Source organism: Symphodus melops (genome assembly GCF_947650265.1).
Source record: "Symphodus melops genome assembly, chromosome: 16".
NCBI lineage: Eukaryota > Metazoa > Chordata > Actinopteri > Labriformes > Labridae > Symphodus > Symphodus melops.
Genome location: NC_136706.1, coordinates 5,333,698 through 5,350,290, shown reverse-complemented (window position 1 = coordinate 5,350,290; position 16,593 = coordinate 5,333,698). Strand labels below are relative to the sequence as shown.

Genomic DNA, 16,593 nt, shown 5'->3' with positions numbered 1-16,593 from the left:
CTATATGAAAGAAGCACATGTAACATGTATATGCTTTAATTTAGCAAAAGAAAACAGAACACATGGTTAATAAATCAAACAGTAGCATTTATTGAAGATACACCGAGAAATAAAACTACTGAATAAATGGCTAAATATGGATTCTATAGATGACTGACACACATTTGATATTTTTGTACATAAAATATTTTTTTCTCTCGAAGCTGACGTTTGCTCTGAGTGTTAAAGAAAGGCTGTGTCGTTAATGTACAGATGAAAGTGTTAGAATTTCTTGAACAAAAGCACATGAATATAACACAAAATGATGATCAACAGTTTCTATGTTTGCATTTAGTCCACTCCTGGCTGGATTTCTAGCTTTTGGTCTTTGGTCTGGTGTTACCCCTCTCACCCGCTCAGTGTCTGCTCATGTAGTTGTGGATGGCCTTGTTAAAAACAGCCAGGAAGAAATCTACGTCCTCCTTTGTGATGCACATGGGGGGCTGGACACGGAAGGTCTGCAGTGGTGAGAAAACAGAAGATGAGGGGAGATTATGCAGCATCAAGGACACTGATTACCAGAAAACATGCGTCACCAGGACAGTGCATTATTCTACGTCACAGAGATTTCACACAGCTTTGTCTGACTTTTTTTTTAGTGCCCATGTTTGAGTTCATTGCAGGGATTAGGAGGATTTCTTTTTTATCTGGCTGCTGTAAACATTGCAATGCCCTGATTTGTTATTTTGTGCAATCTAAATGATTGCTTGAATGGAATTAACTTTGATGCCAAGCTGTAATTTAAAGCTCCTGTGAGGAACTTCAAGTCTGTACTATTTTCTTCCTGGTGGCCTGGTTTGGGTTTGTACTTCACAGAGAGGCATCAGTATGACTTTTGTCCGTTTTAAAACCAGATTGAAAAAAAAACTCAAAATACACAAGAGAAACTATAGTGAAGGTGAGTTGTGTGTGGTTACCTGTCCGTAGAGTCCTCCTTTCCCAATCAGAACTCCCATATCCTTCACATCCTCGAATATCTCACTAATCGCCTCAGGAGACAGCGGGTCTCTGCTGGCCTGTGGATCAAACAGAAATGAAATCAATGGGGGATCATGAAAGTATGATACTGTGCTGTCGAACAGTTGAGCACATGAGTGTCACTCATGTTACAAACTCAGTACCTTGTCTTTGACCATTTCCACTCCGATCTGCAGGCCTTTTCCACGCACGTCCCCGATAATCTCGTACTTGTCTCTGAGTTTTGCCATTTCTGTCATCAGATAGGTGCCCACGTTGAGAGAGTTCTGCTGTATGCCGTCTTCCTTGATAGTCTGTGAGAACAAATAAGTTGAACTGTCCATGTACTGAGTTGGAATGAAAACATTTGGCTATACATGAGCTCGGGTGATAGTGGACTTTTTACCAGTTCATTTTATTATCATCAGACTAGATTTTAATGAAATGAAACTCCTGTGTCAATATTCGGGACTGATGTATAGAAAAGTATAACCCTTACATCAAGCACTGATGAAGCAACAGCACAAGCTAAAGGACTTCCTCCGTAGGTATTGAAGTGAAAGGCTTTACCAAAAGAAGCTGCAATTTCTGAAAAACACATGAAGAAAACATTACTTCACCAGCCTTTGCTTTACATTTAAACTTTCTACATTATTTTTTTCAGACTATTGCTGCTCTTCTAACATTAATAAACTTAAGTAGTGACTTTTTATAATTTATGACTTTAATCACAAGATCTAAAAAAAACATATAAACACCCTTAATGTGGCCCTAATATTCCTTTGTAAAAATCCTGCCAATAAATTCCTTTATTTCAGCCCTGCTCAGACCAGGCTGTTTCTGTATCTGTATATGCAAATGAGCTGTGTTTGACCACGCCCATCTGGAGGAGGCTGTGGCTCTGGCTCTCTCACATGCCAAACAGAGGGCAGAATAAACACCTAGCTGTGGGAGTGTCAGCCACCTGGAGGAAGGGTTACTTTGTGAAGTCAAAATCTTCAAACTGCCTGTTTGGAGCACAACTTCTTTTTTTAATTGGAGCAGCCAAAAGGTGGAGGAAATTACTTTTCTCATAATTGGAGGGTTTTTTGACAGCTCGGGACACATATATTAGTGTAAAAAAACATGGTAAAGTGTATTAATGTATGACGTTTAGGTAAAATGTCCATGTCGCAGGTCAGCATTGATATTAATTCAGTTAAAAGGATAAACACCCTAAAATGTACTCTTTTACTAGCATAATATACGCAACAGAAAACATTTTTCAATACGTTTTTTTTTTTTTGTCTTTGTAGATTAAGTAAAAATGGGAATAGGGAACTAGCATGCTGGGCCTTTTGTCTCATCAGATTCTTTTAAAACAACAAGTACATTGTCAGACAAGTTTTCACATGCCCTACAATAAAGCTCACCTGCTGTTGTAACAACAGCTCCAATCGGAAATCCATTACCGATGCCCTTCGCCATGGTCACAATATCCGGAAGAACTTCATGACCTTGGAAACCCCAGAAGTGAGTACCTGTTCGTCCAAATCCAGTCTGGACCTGATGGTCAACTCAAAAAGGTTTTAAACAAGCACTGGAACGTAAAGATATTAGACTTGATTTGTTACATGGTGAATCTCACCTCATCAGAGATGCACACCCCTCCTTTCTCTCTCACAAGTTTGTAGGCCTCCTTAAAGTAGTTTTTCGGGTACTGCACAGCTCCTCCCATCCCCTGTACAAAAAAAAAAAGTGCATTACATGTTAAGTCACTACTTAATTAACAAGCTTCAGGTTTTACTCACTTTCAAAACATGCAATCATTCAAATTAAGTAAAAAGTAATAGAATGAACCTGAATCGGCTCCCCAAAGAAAGCAGCAACTCGACTGGGAACACTCGTAGCAAACGTCTCTTTAAGCTGTCCAATGTATTGGTCATTTGCCATGCACTGGCCTGCAAGATTAAAGAATATACTGTTAGATGGTGACAATACACAAATAAGCATGTATAAATACACAGTATCCAGAATAGTGGTGATGACTTTACGACAACAAACACATTTTACTGGCACTGCTGTGCCTTATATCTCATAATAATCTTAAAATGTATTACTATACAACAGCTGCTTTTGTTATCATGACTTTTGTGCCTGTTTATGTGAGCAGCAGGACAAACATCCTTTGCTGTGTCAGGCCTGTTTTGTGTGTGTGTGTGTGTGTGTGTGTGTGTGTGTGTGTGTACACCTTGTGCACAGCTACAGTCTCTGATGGTCTGCACAGGAGAGTCCCTGCAGTGGCTTCCTCCCCACGGGCCTCTGAACACATCAGGACACATGGTCTGTTTATAGGGCACAAACATAGTCAGCTGGGTCAAACTGGAGCGCTACAGCCCCTCAGAAGTATTCCAACACAAAAAAAGGCTGCTGTGCATTGATGCATACATACATTTGTGCAGCCTGAACTAGTGGCGATGGGGTATTTGTAAGGTGAGTTGGAGGTTAGACCCATAGTCTGTTGGGTACCGCCGTGGTATGATCCTCTAGAAGATTTAAACAAAAGAAACCGAGAAATTGCACATTTGAACAGCATACATGAATATGTTTGTCTTTACACCAAGTGATTCTGAGGACCTTAAACATATCACTTGTACCTTAAAGTGATGATGTCAAAGTTGCCCGTGTGAAGCCGAGCCATCAGCATCGCCAAATCATTGGCCTCTGAGCCGCTGTTGGTCAGATAAACCACCTGGAGAGGGAGAAACAGACCAGGTGAGATTTTAATGTATCCCTCATATTCATCCAGTGTCCACCCTTCTTTTAAAAAAAATCCAATGCAGTACCTTAAGAGGATCTGGTAAGAGAGAGGCGAGTTTCTCGCTGTACTCATGGAGAGTAGGATGGACGTAGATGTTGGTCGTGTGCGAAAGTGTCCTCAGTTGCTTCTCTGTGGCAGCTGTCACCTTCCTGTTTCCAAGTGAGTTAGCATTAGACAGACACATTTCTGTCTTTAAAAAAACAAACTCTATCAGTACAGAGTGTGCTACCACTGTGATACACAGCAAAGAAAAGTAAGATCGTACGGGTTGCAGTGTCCCACACTGACAGTTGCCACTCCAGCAAAGAGATCCAGGTACCGCTTCCCGTCCACATCCCAGATCCACTGCATGTGTCCCTGATGGATGAACATCGGTTTCTTGTAGTAGGTTATCTTCATGGTTACAGGGCTGCAATTCTGCCTGCGGATCTCCATTATTCTGTCTTTGGACATCCCCTGCATTGACATAGAAAGATAAGTGTTATAGTATATGTAGGACAGTAAATAAAGTGTTTTTAAGTAATGTGGGCAGTCCCAAAGTTAGATTGCAATTATTGTTTGAGCAAACATTCATCCCCAGAGGATGAATGTTGATTTATTAGGATACCCTTTATTGTCATTTAGCATCATAGCAAGTCAATGATCACATCAAACCACTACCACCTACTACAATCAGAGGCATTCCTGGTCAGTAGTCTTACTTTGTATTCCTGTGGTTTGACATTGCACGGGGGCATCTCTGGCAGGTCATCATGGTGGTTTTTGAAGGCTGGTTTCTGGCACACTGCACCTGTGGAATGGATTTGGTTAAAACAATAATAATAATAAGTAAAGGAGAGTTTTATTTGTCATGATGTCTTTCTTGACAGACACAGTGGGAGCAGACTTAAAACATCCTTGCACATAAACCTGAAAGCTTTCAAGCTTCCCTATGATGTCCTCAGAGTGAGTCAGTGACCTGTAACAAGGCTACTTATCAACAAAAGGAAATGCTGCCAAATGGCCAACGTTCATTGTTTTGTTTTTGGTTCTAACCTGTATTTTCTGGTTTACACTGCCCAGCACTGTAAAAGTCAATCTAAATTATGAGGGAAATGCTGTTGAATTATCTAGAGATAACAACAGTTTCATCTGAGTTGCATTTTTGAACTTTGATCATAACTTCAATGCCAATGTTGCCAAAGTTTTGAAAAAGCATTAAAATTTGAGGACAACTGCAGAAAAAAGTAGGTGCAGAAAAAAACCTCTTACATTTCAAACACATTAATTGCAAAATACTTTTATTGAAATCAAAACCACTGAGGGACTTTAATTCATTCTAATCTCTGCAGATTGAATAGTAACAAAAAAGATAAATGTAATCTAAATCCAGTTTAAATGCGACTATAAATACTATTTGGAATTTAATTTAACGTCATTCTTGTACACAAAGTTAAGGCTGATCCTTCCCCTTTACATCCAACAGCTTGTCAATCTCATACTGTTTCTCTGCTCTTCATGCCTAAACGCTGTTGACTGACTTTGTCAACTATAGCTTGTATTTTATAAAATCACCTCCAACTATCAACTCACGCTTAAAATGTTTTCACCTAAGATCTGATGTTGCTGATGTAAATAAGCCTGCTCCCAGTAGATCATAAAACACACCAAACTGGACAATTTACTCCTACTTCTTGTACAATAATAATGTTATAAGATGTCACCTGATCTTATCTGTATTTTTATTCTTAAATTTGATTGCATTGCAATATTTATTTATGGGACAATTTGTGCAATAACATTCCATCCTTATGTGCACTGTGTGCATGATAGTGTTCATACTGTTTATACAGATTTACATCTTTAAGTTACTGGCATTTCAACTGTTCTGTTGAACTGTTTCAACTGCATGTTTTTTAATAGCTCTTTAATTGATGCACATTTCTTTTTCGTACTAGCTCTTGATTACTGTTTTTGATGCATGTTTTTTTTTCAACACTTATATTTTGATCTTTTTAAAAAAAAAATTGCACTGTGTGATTTTCTTCTGCTATCCTGCTTTGCTGCTGTAACACTGTAAATTTCTCCGCTCGTGAGATGAATAAAGGATTATCTTATCTTAGATGCCTAAAAAAGTCATCAAAGTCTTTAAAACAGCAGCCTTTAACAACTGGACGTCCCTCTTCATGCATCTCAAGGAAGAACATTTTTATAAAGGTTATTAAATTCAACATTTCTCCATTATGCTATTGAAGACCCTTCCAGTTTTCCAAGCACTTAAAAACAATGAAGCTGAACATCCTTGTCTTTACTTCAGCAATAATGAACATCCTGATACATGTCTTTTTTCAGTTTTGTTTTGCACTCGTGCATCGCTGCCCTCATTCTTATCGTATCATATCACGTCTTATTTGAAGTCAACTCAAGACATTGATTTTTAAGGAAACATCTAAACAAGTTTTTTTTTTTTTTTTTTTTATAATATCTACGGTAACTTACCATTCCCCATGTACAATTTGGCCACACCATTGTAACAGCAGGGCTGTCCAGTTAAAGCTGCACAGCGGCCACTCAGAAAAGACACAACTTTATGCATGTTGAGCAGAGAGAGAGCTTTCAGCTATCCTCCTTCACTGTTTGGGACTAAAGAGCAAACTGCCTTTAGGTTTATGGATGGGTGGTGATAAAATTGTACAATGATCCCATCAAACAACAATGATTTCTCTGCAACGTCACCCTGATAAATAAATAACCAGTGGCATCTTGTAATTAGGTTTCCACTACAAGCCCACTGTTTGGGAGCTGTTGATAGAAAGAAGGACAGGTATGTCAGGTGCTGCTTCTTTCCTGTTGTTGTCTAGAGATGATGCTATTTTAAGGTCAAAATCCTGTCTTCATTCCAAAGCATCCCCATTCATAATATTCATGTCTGTGACAACCTTGATTTTAGGTTTGCTTCATACAGAGAGAGAGAAGGGGGGGGGGGATAACTAGCGGGAAAGAAGATAAAGGTCGAAATCGAACCCAGGCCACCCACATAGAAGATTGTGGCCTCCGTACAGGGGCCCCACACTAACCACTCGGATACTGGCCCCCCAATTGGGCTCTTTATAATTTATCCATCTTGCACTTATCAACTTTGCTTGAAGTTTGGCCACACAACTCATCCAATCCATATCAGCATATGAAGATGCAGTGACATTCTGTAAAACTGTAGATGTAGATAGCTCAGCATAGTAAACAGGGCTAAAGTCTTTGCTGAATGGGCACTATACCGACCAATCATTTAACAGTTCAATGCACACCAACAACATGCTTAAAAGTCTTGTTTGTGGAAAACCAGTTATGTTTTACAGAGGCTTGTTGTGTCTGATTTGGCGTCCAGTAAGCTCATATTACCCTCTGGCATGTTAAATCATTCTGCAAGTTCATCTTGGGTTGCCTGACCATCACAGTCATCCACCAGGTTGTTATTTGTCTTCAAGGTTAATTTAGACACCCCTGTTGTCATAATAACCATATGTTAGTTGCAAGCTTGGGCAAAGCAAAGCAAAAGCTTTTTCTTTAATAAAGTATTGGACCACAATGCAAAACTCAGAGACCAAACAGCTAGTGTGGAATGCGTTTGTTTGTGAATGGGCTGAAAAGTAGATCTAATGAGGAGGTGGGAGGACAAAGGTTGATGCAGGGCAGGAAGGTATGGAGGAATCTGAGTAACAGAGGAGTTAATCAATGGCAAAAGCAGAGAGCAGGTGGATGGTTTTAAACGCTTCCTGCCATGCAGTCCTTAAATGCCCCGATGGAGCTCAGTGGTTTTCAAGCTTTAATCTTTGTCTTTTTCTAACGTCACATAGAAATTGCTAACATGGTTCAGGTAAAAAAACAAATTTGAATGGCAAGTTTTGATACTTGACTTCAATATAAAAGTCAGTATGTGGGTATTTGGAAAACGTGATTCTCTTTTATCCACCAGCATCCAGAGAATAAAGAAAGTTCTCACTTTGTCGAGTCAGAAAGGAGAAGCTTTTAAACAAATGTTTGGCATGTAGTTTAATGTATGTTTCTTCATACTTCACATGGAAGAACTATTACAAACCACTTTTAGTGGGGAGGCAGATTTTCTTGAAGACATTTCAAGAACACGAGAGCGAGTGAGAGTACGAGCTGGTAGACGTGAGCAACCAGAGCAATGTGCCCTTAAGATATATTTTTTATTGCACATGAAAAAAAAACCTTGTGAAAGAACAATATCAAGCAGTACATAATGATTAGGAAGTAAAAAATAAAACGTTACTTCTGAAAGAAATGTGCAGGAGGAGAAACCCAGAGTGGCCCTCCTGATGTTAAACATGTAAACCAGAGAAATAATGAAAGTAATCCAAGCAAAAACAATGAAGCTGAACATAAAACAAGCCTAATCAGGTGTTAAAACCAAGATAAGAAACTCAAAGTTAGTATAGGTCATCTCTTAAAAGTGTTTACAGACAATCCTTTATCAAGGGACTTTGATAATGGAGAGCAAAGATGAATGACATTAATCATCTTTTGATTCCAGAACTGAGAAAAAAGTGATTAAAGTGATCATTTAAATAATTTCTTTTTACTATTCTGCTTTCTAGCATTGAACAGATTCTTCAGGTGACAATGTGACAACGTGTTGTTCTCAGGACATATATTCTTAATGTATATCTTCACATTTATAATCAGAAACAGCAGGAATCAAAGTGCGTTTAGAAAGGACTTTTTTTTTTTCCAACAGTTTTTTAAAGTAATATCCAAGCACGATTCAGTGGACCCCAAACTAACATTAATTTCAAGTCTAATATAAGTGAGGCCCTGTACAAGATTCTTTGATCATATAAAACTGAGGTATGTTGTTAAAAATAAAGTACTCTAATTACACAATACTTTAACACATTGACAAAAGTTCCATTATACAATTCTATCAGGAACAAGAACAGAGGTAGTCTTCCTCAGAACGTCACATTGTTGAGTCCTCAACACAGAGCTCTCCAGCTGACCTTTTATCTTTTCTCCATGTAGTTGTGGACAGCCTTGTTGAAAACTGCCAGGAAGTAATCTGCGTCTTCCATGGTGATGCACATGGGGGGTTTGATGCGGAAGGTCTTACATGGAGAGAGAAAAACAGAACAAGAGTTTATGAAGCGCCGAAGACACTGAGTGCAAAGAACATGTGACACCAGGTCAGAAGCGTTATTCTTTCACAGATTTATCCAGGCACTTTTCTTGACGCAGCAAAAGATGACATATTCATAGCAGTCAGTCAACTAAAAAACATTTAAGGCACAGAACACTGAATTCATTTAAAGGAGGCGTGGCAGTGTATTTTGACTTTTTAGTGCCCGGAATAATTTACTTTGATTTGATGAGTGTGTTTTTTTTTTTCTGATGTCATACACCGCAAAATACTTGCAGGTCATTGTGTTAAGCGATGCACGCTAAAGTCCTCCAGATTATTTTGCTAAAAGATAAGCGACTGTTGAACCAAAGAATTGAAAAGGGGGCAGCATTTTCTGCTGTTATATACTATCAATACAATGTATGTGTTACTAAAATATTTCCATCCAAAAAGCAAAAAGGTGAGTGTGGTTACCTGTCCATAGACGCCTCCTTTCCCGATCAGAACTCCCATGTCCCTGATGTCCTCGAAGATCTCAGCTATTGCCTCAGGAGGTAACGGGTCCCTGCTGGCCTGTGGTTGATATGAACAATCAATAATTATCTTTTAGTCAAGTTAAAATAATATGTCATGAATTATTGATCATAATGATATACACAAGTTTGTTGTTATTGCAGAAGAATAAAACGTTTCCAGAGAACACATTCTCCTTTCTTTGAAACTGACAGCTTTATGATGCTTTTATGTCAGGTCTGCTTAATGACTTTGATGATCATTTCTGATTCTGCAGTTTGTAGTTGTAGTACTGACGTCATTTTGGTTTGTCTTGGTAAAGAGAGAGCTTTGCAGCTCTTTATGTCAAAACAGCCTTTGACAATGTCAAACACGTTGAAAAAGGGATTTACAAATCCTAAAGCCACGTGACAAATACAGAAAGAGTGCATCAGCAAAGAGGAAGTGAAGTCAAAGTAACCTTATTAAATGAAAAGTCCAGGAGCAGGAGAGCTTCTAAGAAGTAGGAAGAGTTCAAAAATGGGTAGAACATGATTTCAACCTTTCCTCTAAAGACGAGTACCTTGGCATTTTCCATTTTCGAGCTTTTAACCAAATTCAGACCCCGACAAAGCAGCGTCTTTCTTAACCAGAGCTGCAGCTATCTTTAAAAGTGATGCTGTTGCTCTAATTAAGCCAACACAACTGAAGATTACTCCTTTCACCTTGACAGCGTTTCTTTCTGATACTCGGCCTTATTTGTTGTTTAAAGTTTCTTTACTTTCTCTTCCATTTGTTGGCACTCTTTTTCAGAAACAATATCTGCCAGTGTGACAAAAAACAAACATAAAAACCATGCAGAACTTCACCAAGTAGTGTTTTTCCTGCAGCTGACATTTTTCCATTCACATTTGCAGATGGCCACTTCTGCTCTGGCTAATTGTTAACTGGGGCACTGCTGAACCATGCCCCTGGGGGGCACAGCACAGACACACACACGTTGTTCAAGCATGTGAGGGGAGATGATTGTCACTTCTGTTACAAACTCAGTACCTTGTCTTTGACCATTTCCACTCCGATCTGGAGGCCTTTTCCACGGACATCACCGATAATCTCGTACTTGTCTCTGAGTTCGGCCATTTGTGTCATCAGATAAGTTCCCACATTGAGACTGATCTGCTGCGCTCCGTCCTCTTTGATAGTCTGTTGAGTGAAAAAAAAACATCACAGAGTCTTGTTTGGAATATCATTCAGTGCTGTTTTTAGGATTATGAAGTTCAAGTTTTTAGATGCAGCTACATCATTAATACACACACATATAATAAACTTTAAATTAAACTCTTTCCTCATGAACAAAAAAACAGATTCTTACATCAAGCACTGATGATGCAATGGCACAAGCCACAGGATTCCCTCCGAAGGTGTTGAAGTGAACCCCCTTAGCAAACGAGGCAGCAATTTCTGGAAACATGAAAAAAAAAAACAAGCTCACACCTCATTCAATGGCCTTTCAAACTAAAACCTTAGGCAATTCAACAGTGACAGTACTGTAGCAACAATAGTACAAGAAACAACCTGTGATCACACATCATGTCACATCAAGTACAAGTTCAAGTACTTATTGGATCATACATATCAGGCCCACATCAAGATAAGACTGACAAACAGCAGCAAGGAGACAGTGTCATTTGTTTCCTCAGCACAGTCTCAATCTGAGCACAGTTTTCATTGGTCTCTGATGTTGTTTTGATACTACAAAGGATGTTCTCTAATGGAACTTAAGATAAGATAAGATGAAGCTTTATTCATCCCAGAAATGTACAGTGTCACAGCAAGGAGCACACAGCTCACATTTAACTCAACGAAAAGCACGGTGTATTGTCTTAAACTTTCTTACCTTCACACTAAAGACAGTTTCGTCTGAAGCTTTTATCAACACAACGTTCCCTCTAAATCCTTCACCAATACATTTCAATCTATTATACAGTGTTATCTCACCTGGAGTTGTAACCACAGCTCCCATTGGGAATCCATTACCGATTCCCTTTGCCATAGTAACCATATCAGGGATGACGTCATGACCCTGGAAGCCCCAGAAGTGAGTTCCTGTTCGACCAAATCCAGTCTGGACCTGTCGGGTGCAAAACAGGTTACCATTCAGACTTCTCAGAAAAAGAAGAAGACTTTTGATATGGTGTTTGTTTAACATGCCTTTCTTTCATGCATAACATAACATAGCCGCTTTGTCTCAGCACTTTAAAATGATACGTGAATTCACTTCAAGATTAGTAGTTCTGTCAATGAGTCATAATATGAATCAATTGTTCTGATTTTCAAGTTCCCCCTCTTTCAGCTGACAGCCTTCAAAATCACTTATTGCTAAAGGAAGCGGTTTTAATGATATCTAACAGTACATAGAAACACACAAGCAGTGGAGTGCTTGGCAACTGAGACTCAATTATTTAACACCCCTGAGAAAGATCTTGACCTCAGTGGGTTAACTACTTGGTGAAATGAAGGTTAAATAAAATAAAGAAGTCATTTTGTAGAAATCAGTCAAGTTTTTTAATGTGAATAGAAAATTCACTGAAATGAAAAAAACTGGAACCATGTACCTAACCTCATCAGCGATGCAGACCCCTCCTCTCTCTCTTACAAGTTTGTAAGTCTCCTTGAGGTAGTTTTTAGGATACTGCACAGCTCCTCCAACTCCCTGTGCAAAACAAACACACAACCATCACATCAGACACTTGCCTTTTAATTCACAAACCCCTCCTCAATCTGAAGATCAGACAACCATTTACAAGGAGGGCTAACAAACAAGTTACTGCTTGTTAACAGTTCTGTACAAAAACAAAATTCAGTGATCAACAAAATATGCAAAAACTTTCAAAACATATTGACTGTTAAACGGGTTTCTTGTCATACTCATAAACAATACAGTACCTGAATAGGTTCCCCGAAGAAAGCAGCGATTCGACTGGGGACACTTGTGGCAAACGTCTCTTTGAGCTGTCCAATGTATTGGTCGTGTGCCATGCACTGACCTTTGGGAATCAACACAGAGACGTTCTATAAATAAAACCGGTCCAGACATAACTTGTGGATACAAACAGGACATTTCAAATCAATCTGTCTGTGCAAGAGCTGAAAACGTCTTCAACAGATGTCAATGATTCCCAGTTCGAGGCCTTAATGTCGTGCATGATTTGATTCCTTTTTCCTCTTGATAATGATATGACTTTCATGTTAAAACTCTGATCTTTACTTCAGTAAATTCAGAGCTCTGTACAGTAAGAGAAAACACTCAAGCATGTTAATTTTTTGCTAGAAAACAAATACTGAACTCTACAAAAAGACAAACACTCTTTCAAACAGTGCAGCTTTATTTATTTGAACAAAGAACAGAGAGTAAACCAAAATCGTCCAGCATCAGCTGTTCTTTGCCTCCCACATGATCGGTAATCATTAAATGATAGTATAGTTAAACTTTCAGAGAAATATTGCAAAATGTATTCTAATGCTTAATCTCAGGGACAACAGTCTTGATTTTTCCAGTTTTTCTGATAGCAGAGCCAGTGTGTTTCACCATATGTGTGGGTGTGTGTGTGGGTGTGTGTGTGTGTGTGTGTGTGTGTGTGTGTGTGTGTGTTTAACCACGTGTGTAGGCGTGTATGTGCGCGTGTGTGTGTACCTTGTGCACAGCTACAGTCTCTGATGGTCTGCACAGGAGAGTCCCTGCAGTGGCTTCCTCCCCACGGGCCTCTGAACACATCAGGACACATGGTCTGTTTATAGGGCACAAGCCTAGTCAGCTGGGTCAAACTGTCAGTGACAGGTCGTTTAGACATTCAGCACAAAGTATGACATTTTCTAAACACAACACAGCCTCCTCTGTAAGATTTGTATTCTTTACCAGTATATGCTCATTTAAATCACCAAGTAAAACGTCTTTAACCTTTGTTAAAATAGAAATTACACAGAGCAGACTTTTCTCAAGATACTGCATTTAATCATACATACATTAGTGCAGCCCAAACCATTGGCTATGGGGTATTTATAAGCTGCGTTGGATGTTAGACCCATGGTCTGTGGGCTCCCTCCGTGATACGACCCTCTGAAAGATTCAAAACATAACAGAACATTTTGGGCTTTCGATTAGAGAGAACTTTTCTTTGTCATAAGACAGAGTTGGAACTATCGACTTTGTTGTTTTGTTGTACTGAACCTTACTTGTATATGTTGGATGTGTCTAACAAAAAGAATCCAGTAACATCTTACATAACTGGGAGAAAGTCAGTCACACTTTTATCTTTAGCCTTACAAAAATTGGCGTTAATCACCGCTGCATTGTGTTTAAAAAAAAAAAAAAAAAAGATACCATTTATACATCATTTTTGTGTGCCTTTTTCAAATGTTTTAATGATAATAATAAAGCACATAAGAAATGAATTAGCTAACAATATGTCAAAAATACCTCAAAGTGATGATGTCGAAGTTTCCTGTGTGCAGCCGAGCCATCAACATCGCCAGGTCATTGGCTTCTGAGCCGCTGTTGGTCAGATAAACCACCTTCATTAGGAGAAACAAACCAGCAGAAATGAGAATTTTATAGCAAACAAATTAATATAGGTGATCAAAATGAAGTAAGCCGTCTAGGTACTTTAAGAGGATCCGGTAGGTGGGAGGCTAGTTTCTCGCAATACTCATGAAGAGTAGGATAGACGTAGATGTTTGTCGTGTGCCACAGTCTTCTCAACTGGTGCTCTGCTGCTGCTGTTACTTTCCTGCACCCAATACAAGAACAACTTTTAATTATTGGAATAATGTGTTGAAAGTGCACAGTGTGTATCAGAAGTGAACAAGCTGTCTGCGTTGCAAATTAACAAGGACCTTACGGGTGGCAGTGGCCTACACTGACAGTAGCCACACCAGCAAACAGATCCAAATATCGCCTCCCGTCCACATCCCACAGCCACTGCATGAATCCCTGGTGGACGAAGACTGGTTTCTTATAGCTTGTCACCTTCATTGTCATGGGGTTGCAATTCAGCTTGCGGATTTCCATCATCCGCTCCTTGGACATACCCTGAATAGAAATGAATATAGGATCTTTTTACTTTTGTTAATGTGTGCCTGCGAAATTGCACTGTAACTGACTTTTAAATCAATGTTTACGTTTTTTATATTAACTACAAGTAAGTATGACATTAATAACTAAGGCTATAACAGGCTACAAAATGGAGGATATTGTTTTACCTTGTATTCTTCAGGTTTGAAATTGCATGGTGGCATCTCTGGCAGGTCTGTGGGAGGGAATTTGAAGGCTGATTTCTGACATAGTGCACCTGAATTAAAATGAAGACATGGAGGTAAAAGAGACAGTTACGTTTAAAGTCACTACACAACCTACCTTTGACAAACCCGTTACTTCTGTAAGCCTCGCTAAATCAATGTGTCAATCAAGCTTTTTTTTATCCCAAAGAAATAACTTGGATTGGAACTCTGTTCAAAGTAACGTTGCTCATTGGGAGCTGAACAGTGTGTGGACCCTTCCCTTTTTTTTTTTTTTTTTTACTGCAGTTAATACTTTCTTTTTGTCCTCCACATGAATGCTCCTTAATGGGATGTGCACACGAGTTTTCTCTTTTTGAAGAGTCATTTAACAACCCTATAAGTAACACCTCAAGACCAGAGGTCTTTCAACACTCATCTGTTTGAAAGGAGTCCTTTTACCCAGACAAACTTTAAACAAATGTTTTTGTATTAATGTTGGGACGTTTATAACACTAAGGCTGATCTTGCTAGTATGCAATCTCTAAACCGATCCAACACGTTAAACACATACAATTCACCTTAGACCTCACCTTGTGCAACATGTGATAAGTTTACTGAACGACATGATTACCCCCTGGTTGTAAAAACGAGGTAATTCATTCAAGTATTGTACTTAGGTATTATTCTTAGGATGCAGGATGTCCACTTAAGTAGAAACATTTGACACGTTTTCTTCTTATACTTTGACTTCCATTTCAGAGGCAAATAGGCTATTGTCAGTGGTGCAGTTCAGAGTATATGCAGGCATGCAGAGAGGTGCTGTTTGTCAACAGGCAAGGTAGGCAATTGCATGGGGCGCCCAAGTGTTGGCAAACTTAAAACCACAGCAAGTGCAAATTTTGCAATGACAGTAGGAAATCTCCCTGAGGGGTCCCCCCCATCTGACAGCGCTCCTGTTGTTGCCCTGCAACGGCTGGCATGCTTTATTTCTGTGGAAACCAAAGTGTGTCAGTCTTGGGGGTATAGTTATTTTTTTGTCTCCATTGGGTATAGCCACTTCGTAATCCCCCCTCTGATTCACACCATTGTTTACTTGTTATTTTAATAGACTGTTATTATTTAATGTTTACATTGTACAGAGAGAGCACAGTCTACCAAAGTTAAATTCCTTGTGTGTTAAACATACCTGGTCAATAAAGCTGATTCTGATTCAAGTCTTTAATGGGCTAATACACAATAAATAATTATGCAAGAGTTGTCTTAATGTCACTGTTACTAACAGGCCTATTAGCCTCTGCTAGATGGGACACTTTTTGGGGTAAAATTGAGAGTCACGTAAAACACATTTGTTATTCTCCCAATACACCTCTTTGTTGATGATCAACTTTATCAATGTGGATGCACTGCATTGGTATTTACTAGAATACATGCAGCTACTATGGCTTAAAGTAACATACACTTGTTAACATAGGAGCAGTTTTTACATTAAGTTGTTGAAAGTGTTTACGTCTAAGGTCTCATAAAGGCAGGCTTAAAAAGCTAAACACACAGTTCCTTCTGGTTCTGAAATGTGTCCGTCTCCATGGTAACTCACCACTTGCCAAGTGGAATTTGGACAAACCGGGACGAAAGTAGAGCTTCCCTGTTAAAACTGCACTGCAGCTTCTTAGGCAAGAAACAAGTTTATACATGTTGAACAGAAGACTGCTATCCAACTCAATTCTCCGTTTGAAGCTCGGCAGAAAAGTTTTCTTTCAGCTACTCCTCCTTCTCGGAATTCCCTGGGACAGGCGGAGCAGTCATTGACCCCATTTCCATTTACGTGCCCCGCTCTGTATGGAAGGTCAACTGGTGGAATTCACCTTTCGAGGCGTTTTGGCGCCACCATGCGGCTGGACATTCATAAACA

General features: G+C 39.2%; 3 protein-coding genes across 3 annotated transcripts in view; 1 reads left to right on the top strand and 2 right to left on the bottom strand.

Annotated features, from left to right (window-relative positions):
- dnajc21 (DnaJ heat shock protein family (Hsp40) member C21) overlaps nt 1-256 on the top strand; it is a gene marked incomplete at its 3' end in the record, with an annotated part of 4,107 nt that extends 3,851 nt beyond the window's left edge. Inside the window, exon 11 of the mRNA XM_079363773.1 lies at nt 253-256. Within this exon, the coding sequence (XP_079219899.1) occupies nt 253-256 (4 nt within the window). The remainder of the gene's footprint in view (nt 1-252) is intronic.
- Nucleotides 140-6,371, bottom strand: LOC306836911 (alanine--glyoxylate aminotransferase 2, mitochondrial-like; the record flags this gene model as incomplete). Its single annotated transcript, XM_079364290.1, has 14 exons — nt 140-497; nt 957-1,055; nt 1,161-1,310; nt 1,496-1,584; nt 2,409-2,541; nt 2,624-2,716; nt 2,836-2,936; nt 3,227-3,320; nt 3,428-3,521; nt 3,633-3,727; nt 3,822-3,945; nt 4,062-4,252; nt 4,498-4,586; nt 6,275-6,371. The coding sequence occupies 14 exons, from the start codon at nt 6,369-6,371 to the stop codon at nt 396-398; spliced, it is 1,551 nt and encodes a 516-aa protein (XP_079220416.1). The 3' UTR covers nt 140-395.
- Nucleotides 6,372-7,810: 1,439 nt separating this feature from the next.
- Nucleotides 7,811-16,530, bottom strand: LOC306836910 (alanine--glyoxylate aminotransferase 2, mitochondrial-like). Its single transcript, XM_079364289.1, has 14 exons — nt 16,279-16,530; nt 14,667-14,755; nt 14,306-14,496; nt 14,071-14,194; nt 13,885-13,979; nt 13,431-13,524; nt 13,102-13,195; nt 12,354-12,454; nt 12,028-12,120; nt 11,406-11,538; nt 10,780-10,868; nt 10,461-10,610; nt 9,390-9,488; nt 7,811-8,901 (listed from the first exon to the last, which is right to left on the bottom strand). The coding sequence occupies exons 1-14, from the start codon at nt 16,373-16,375 to the stop codon at nt 8,800-8,802; spliced, it is 1,551 nt and encodes a 516-aa protein (XP_079220415.1). The 5' UTR covers nt 16,376-16,530; the 3' UTR covers nt 7,811-8,799.
- Between the last annotated feature and the right edge of the window lie 63 nt (nt 16,531-16,593).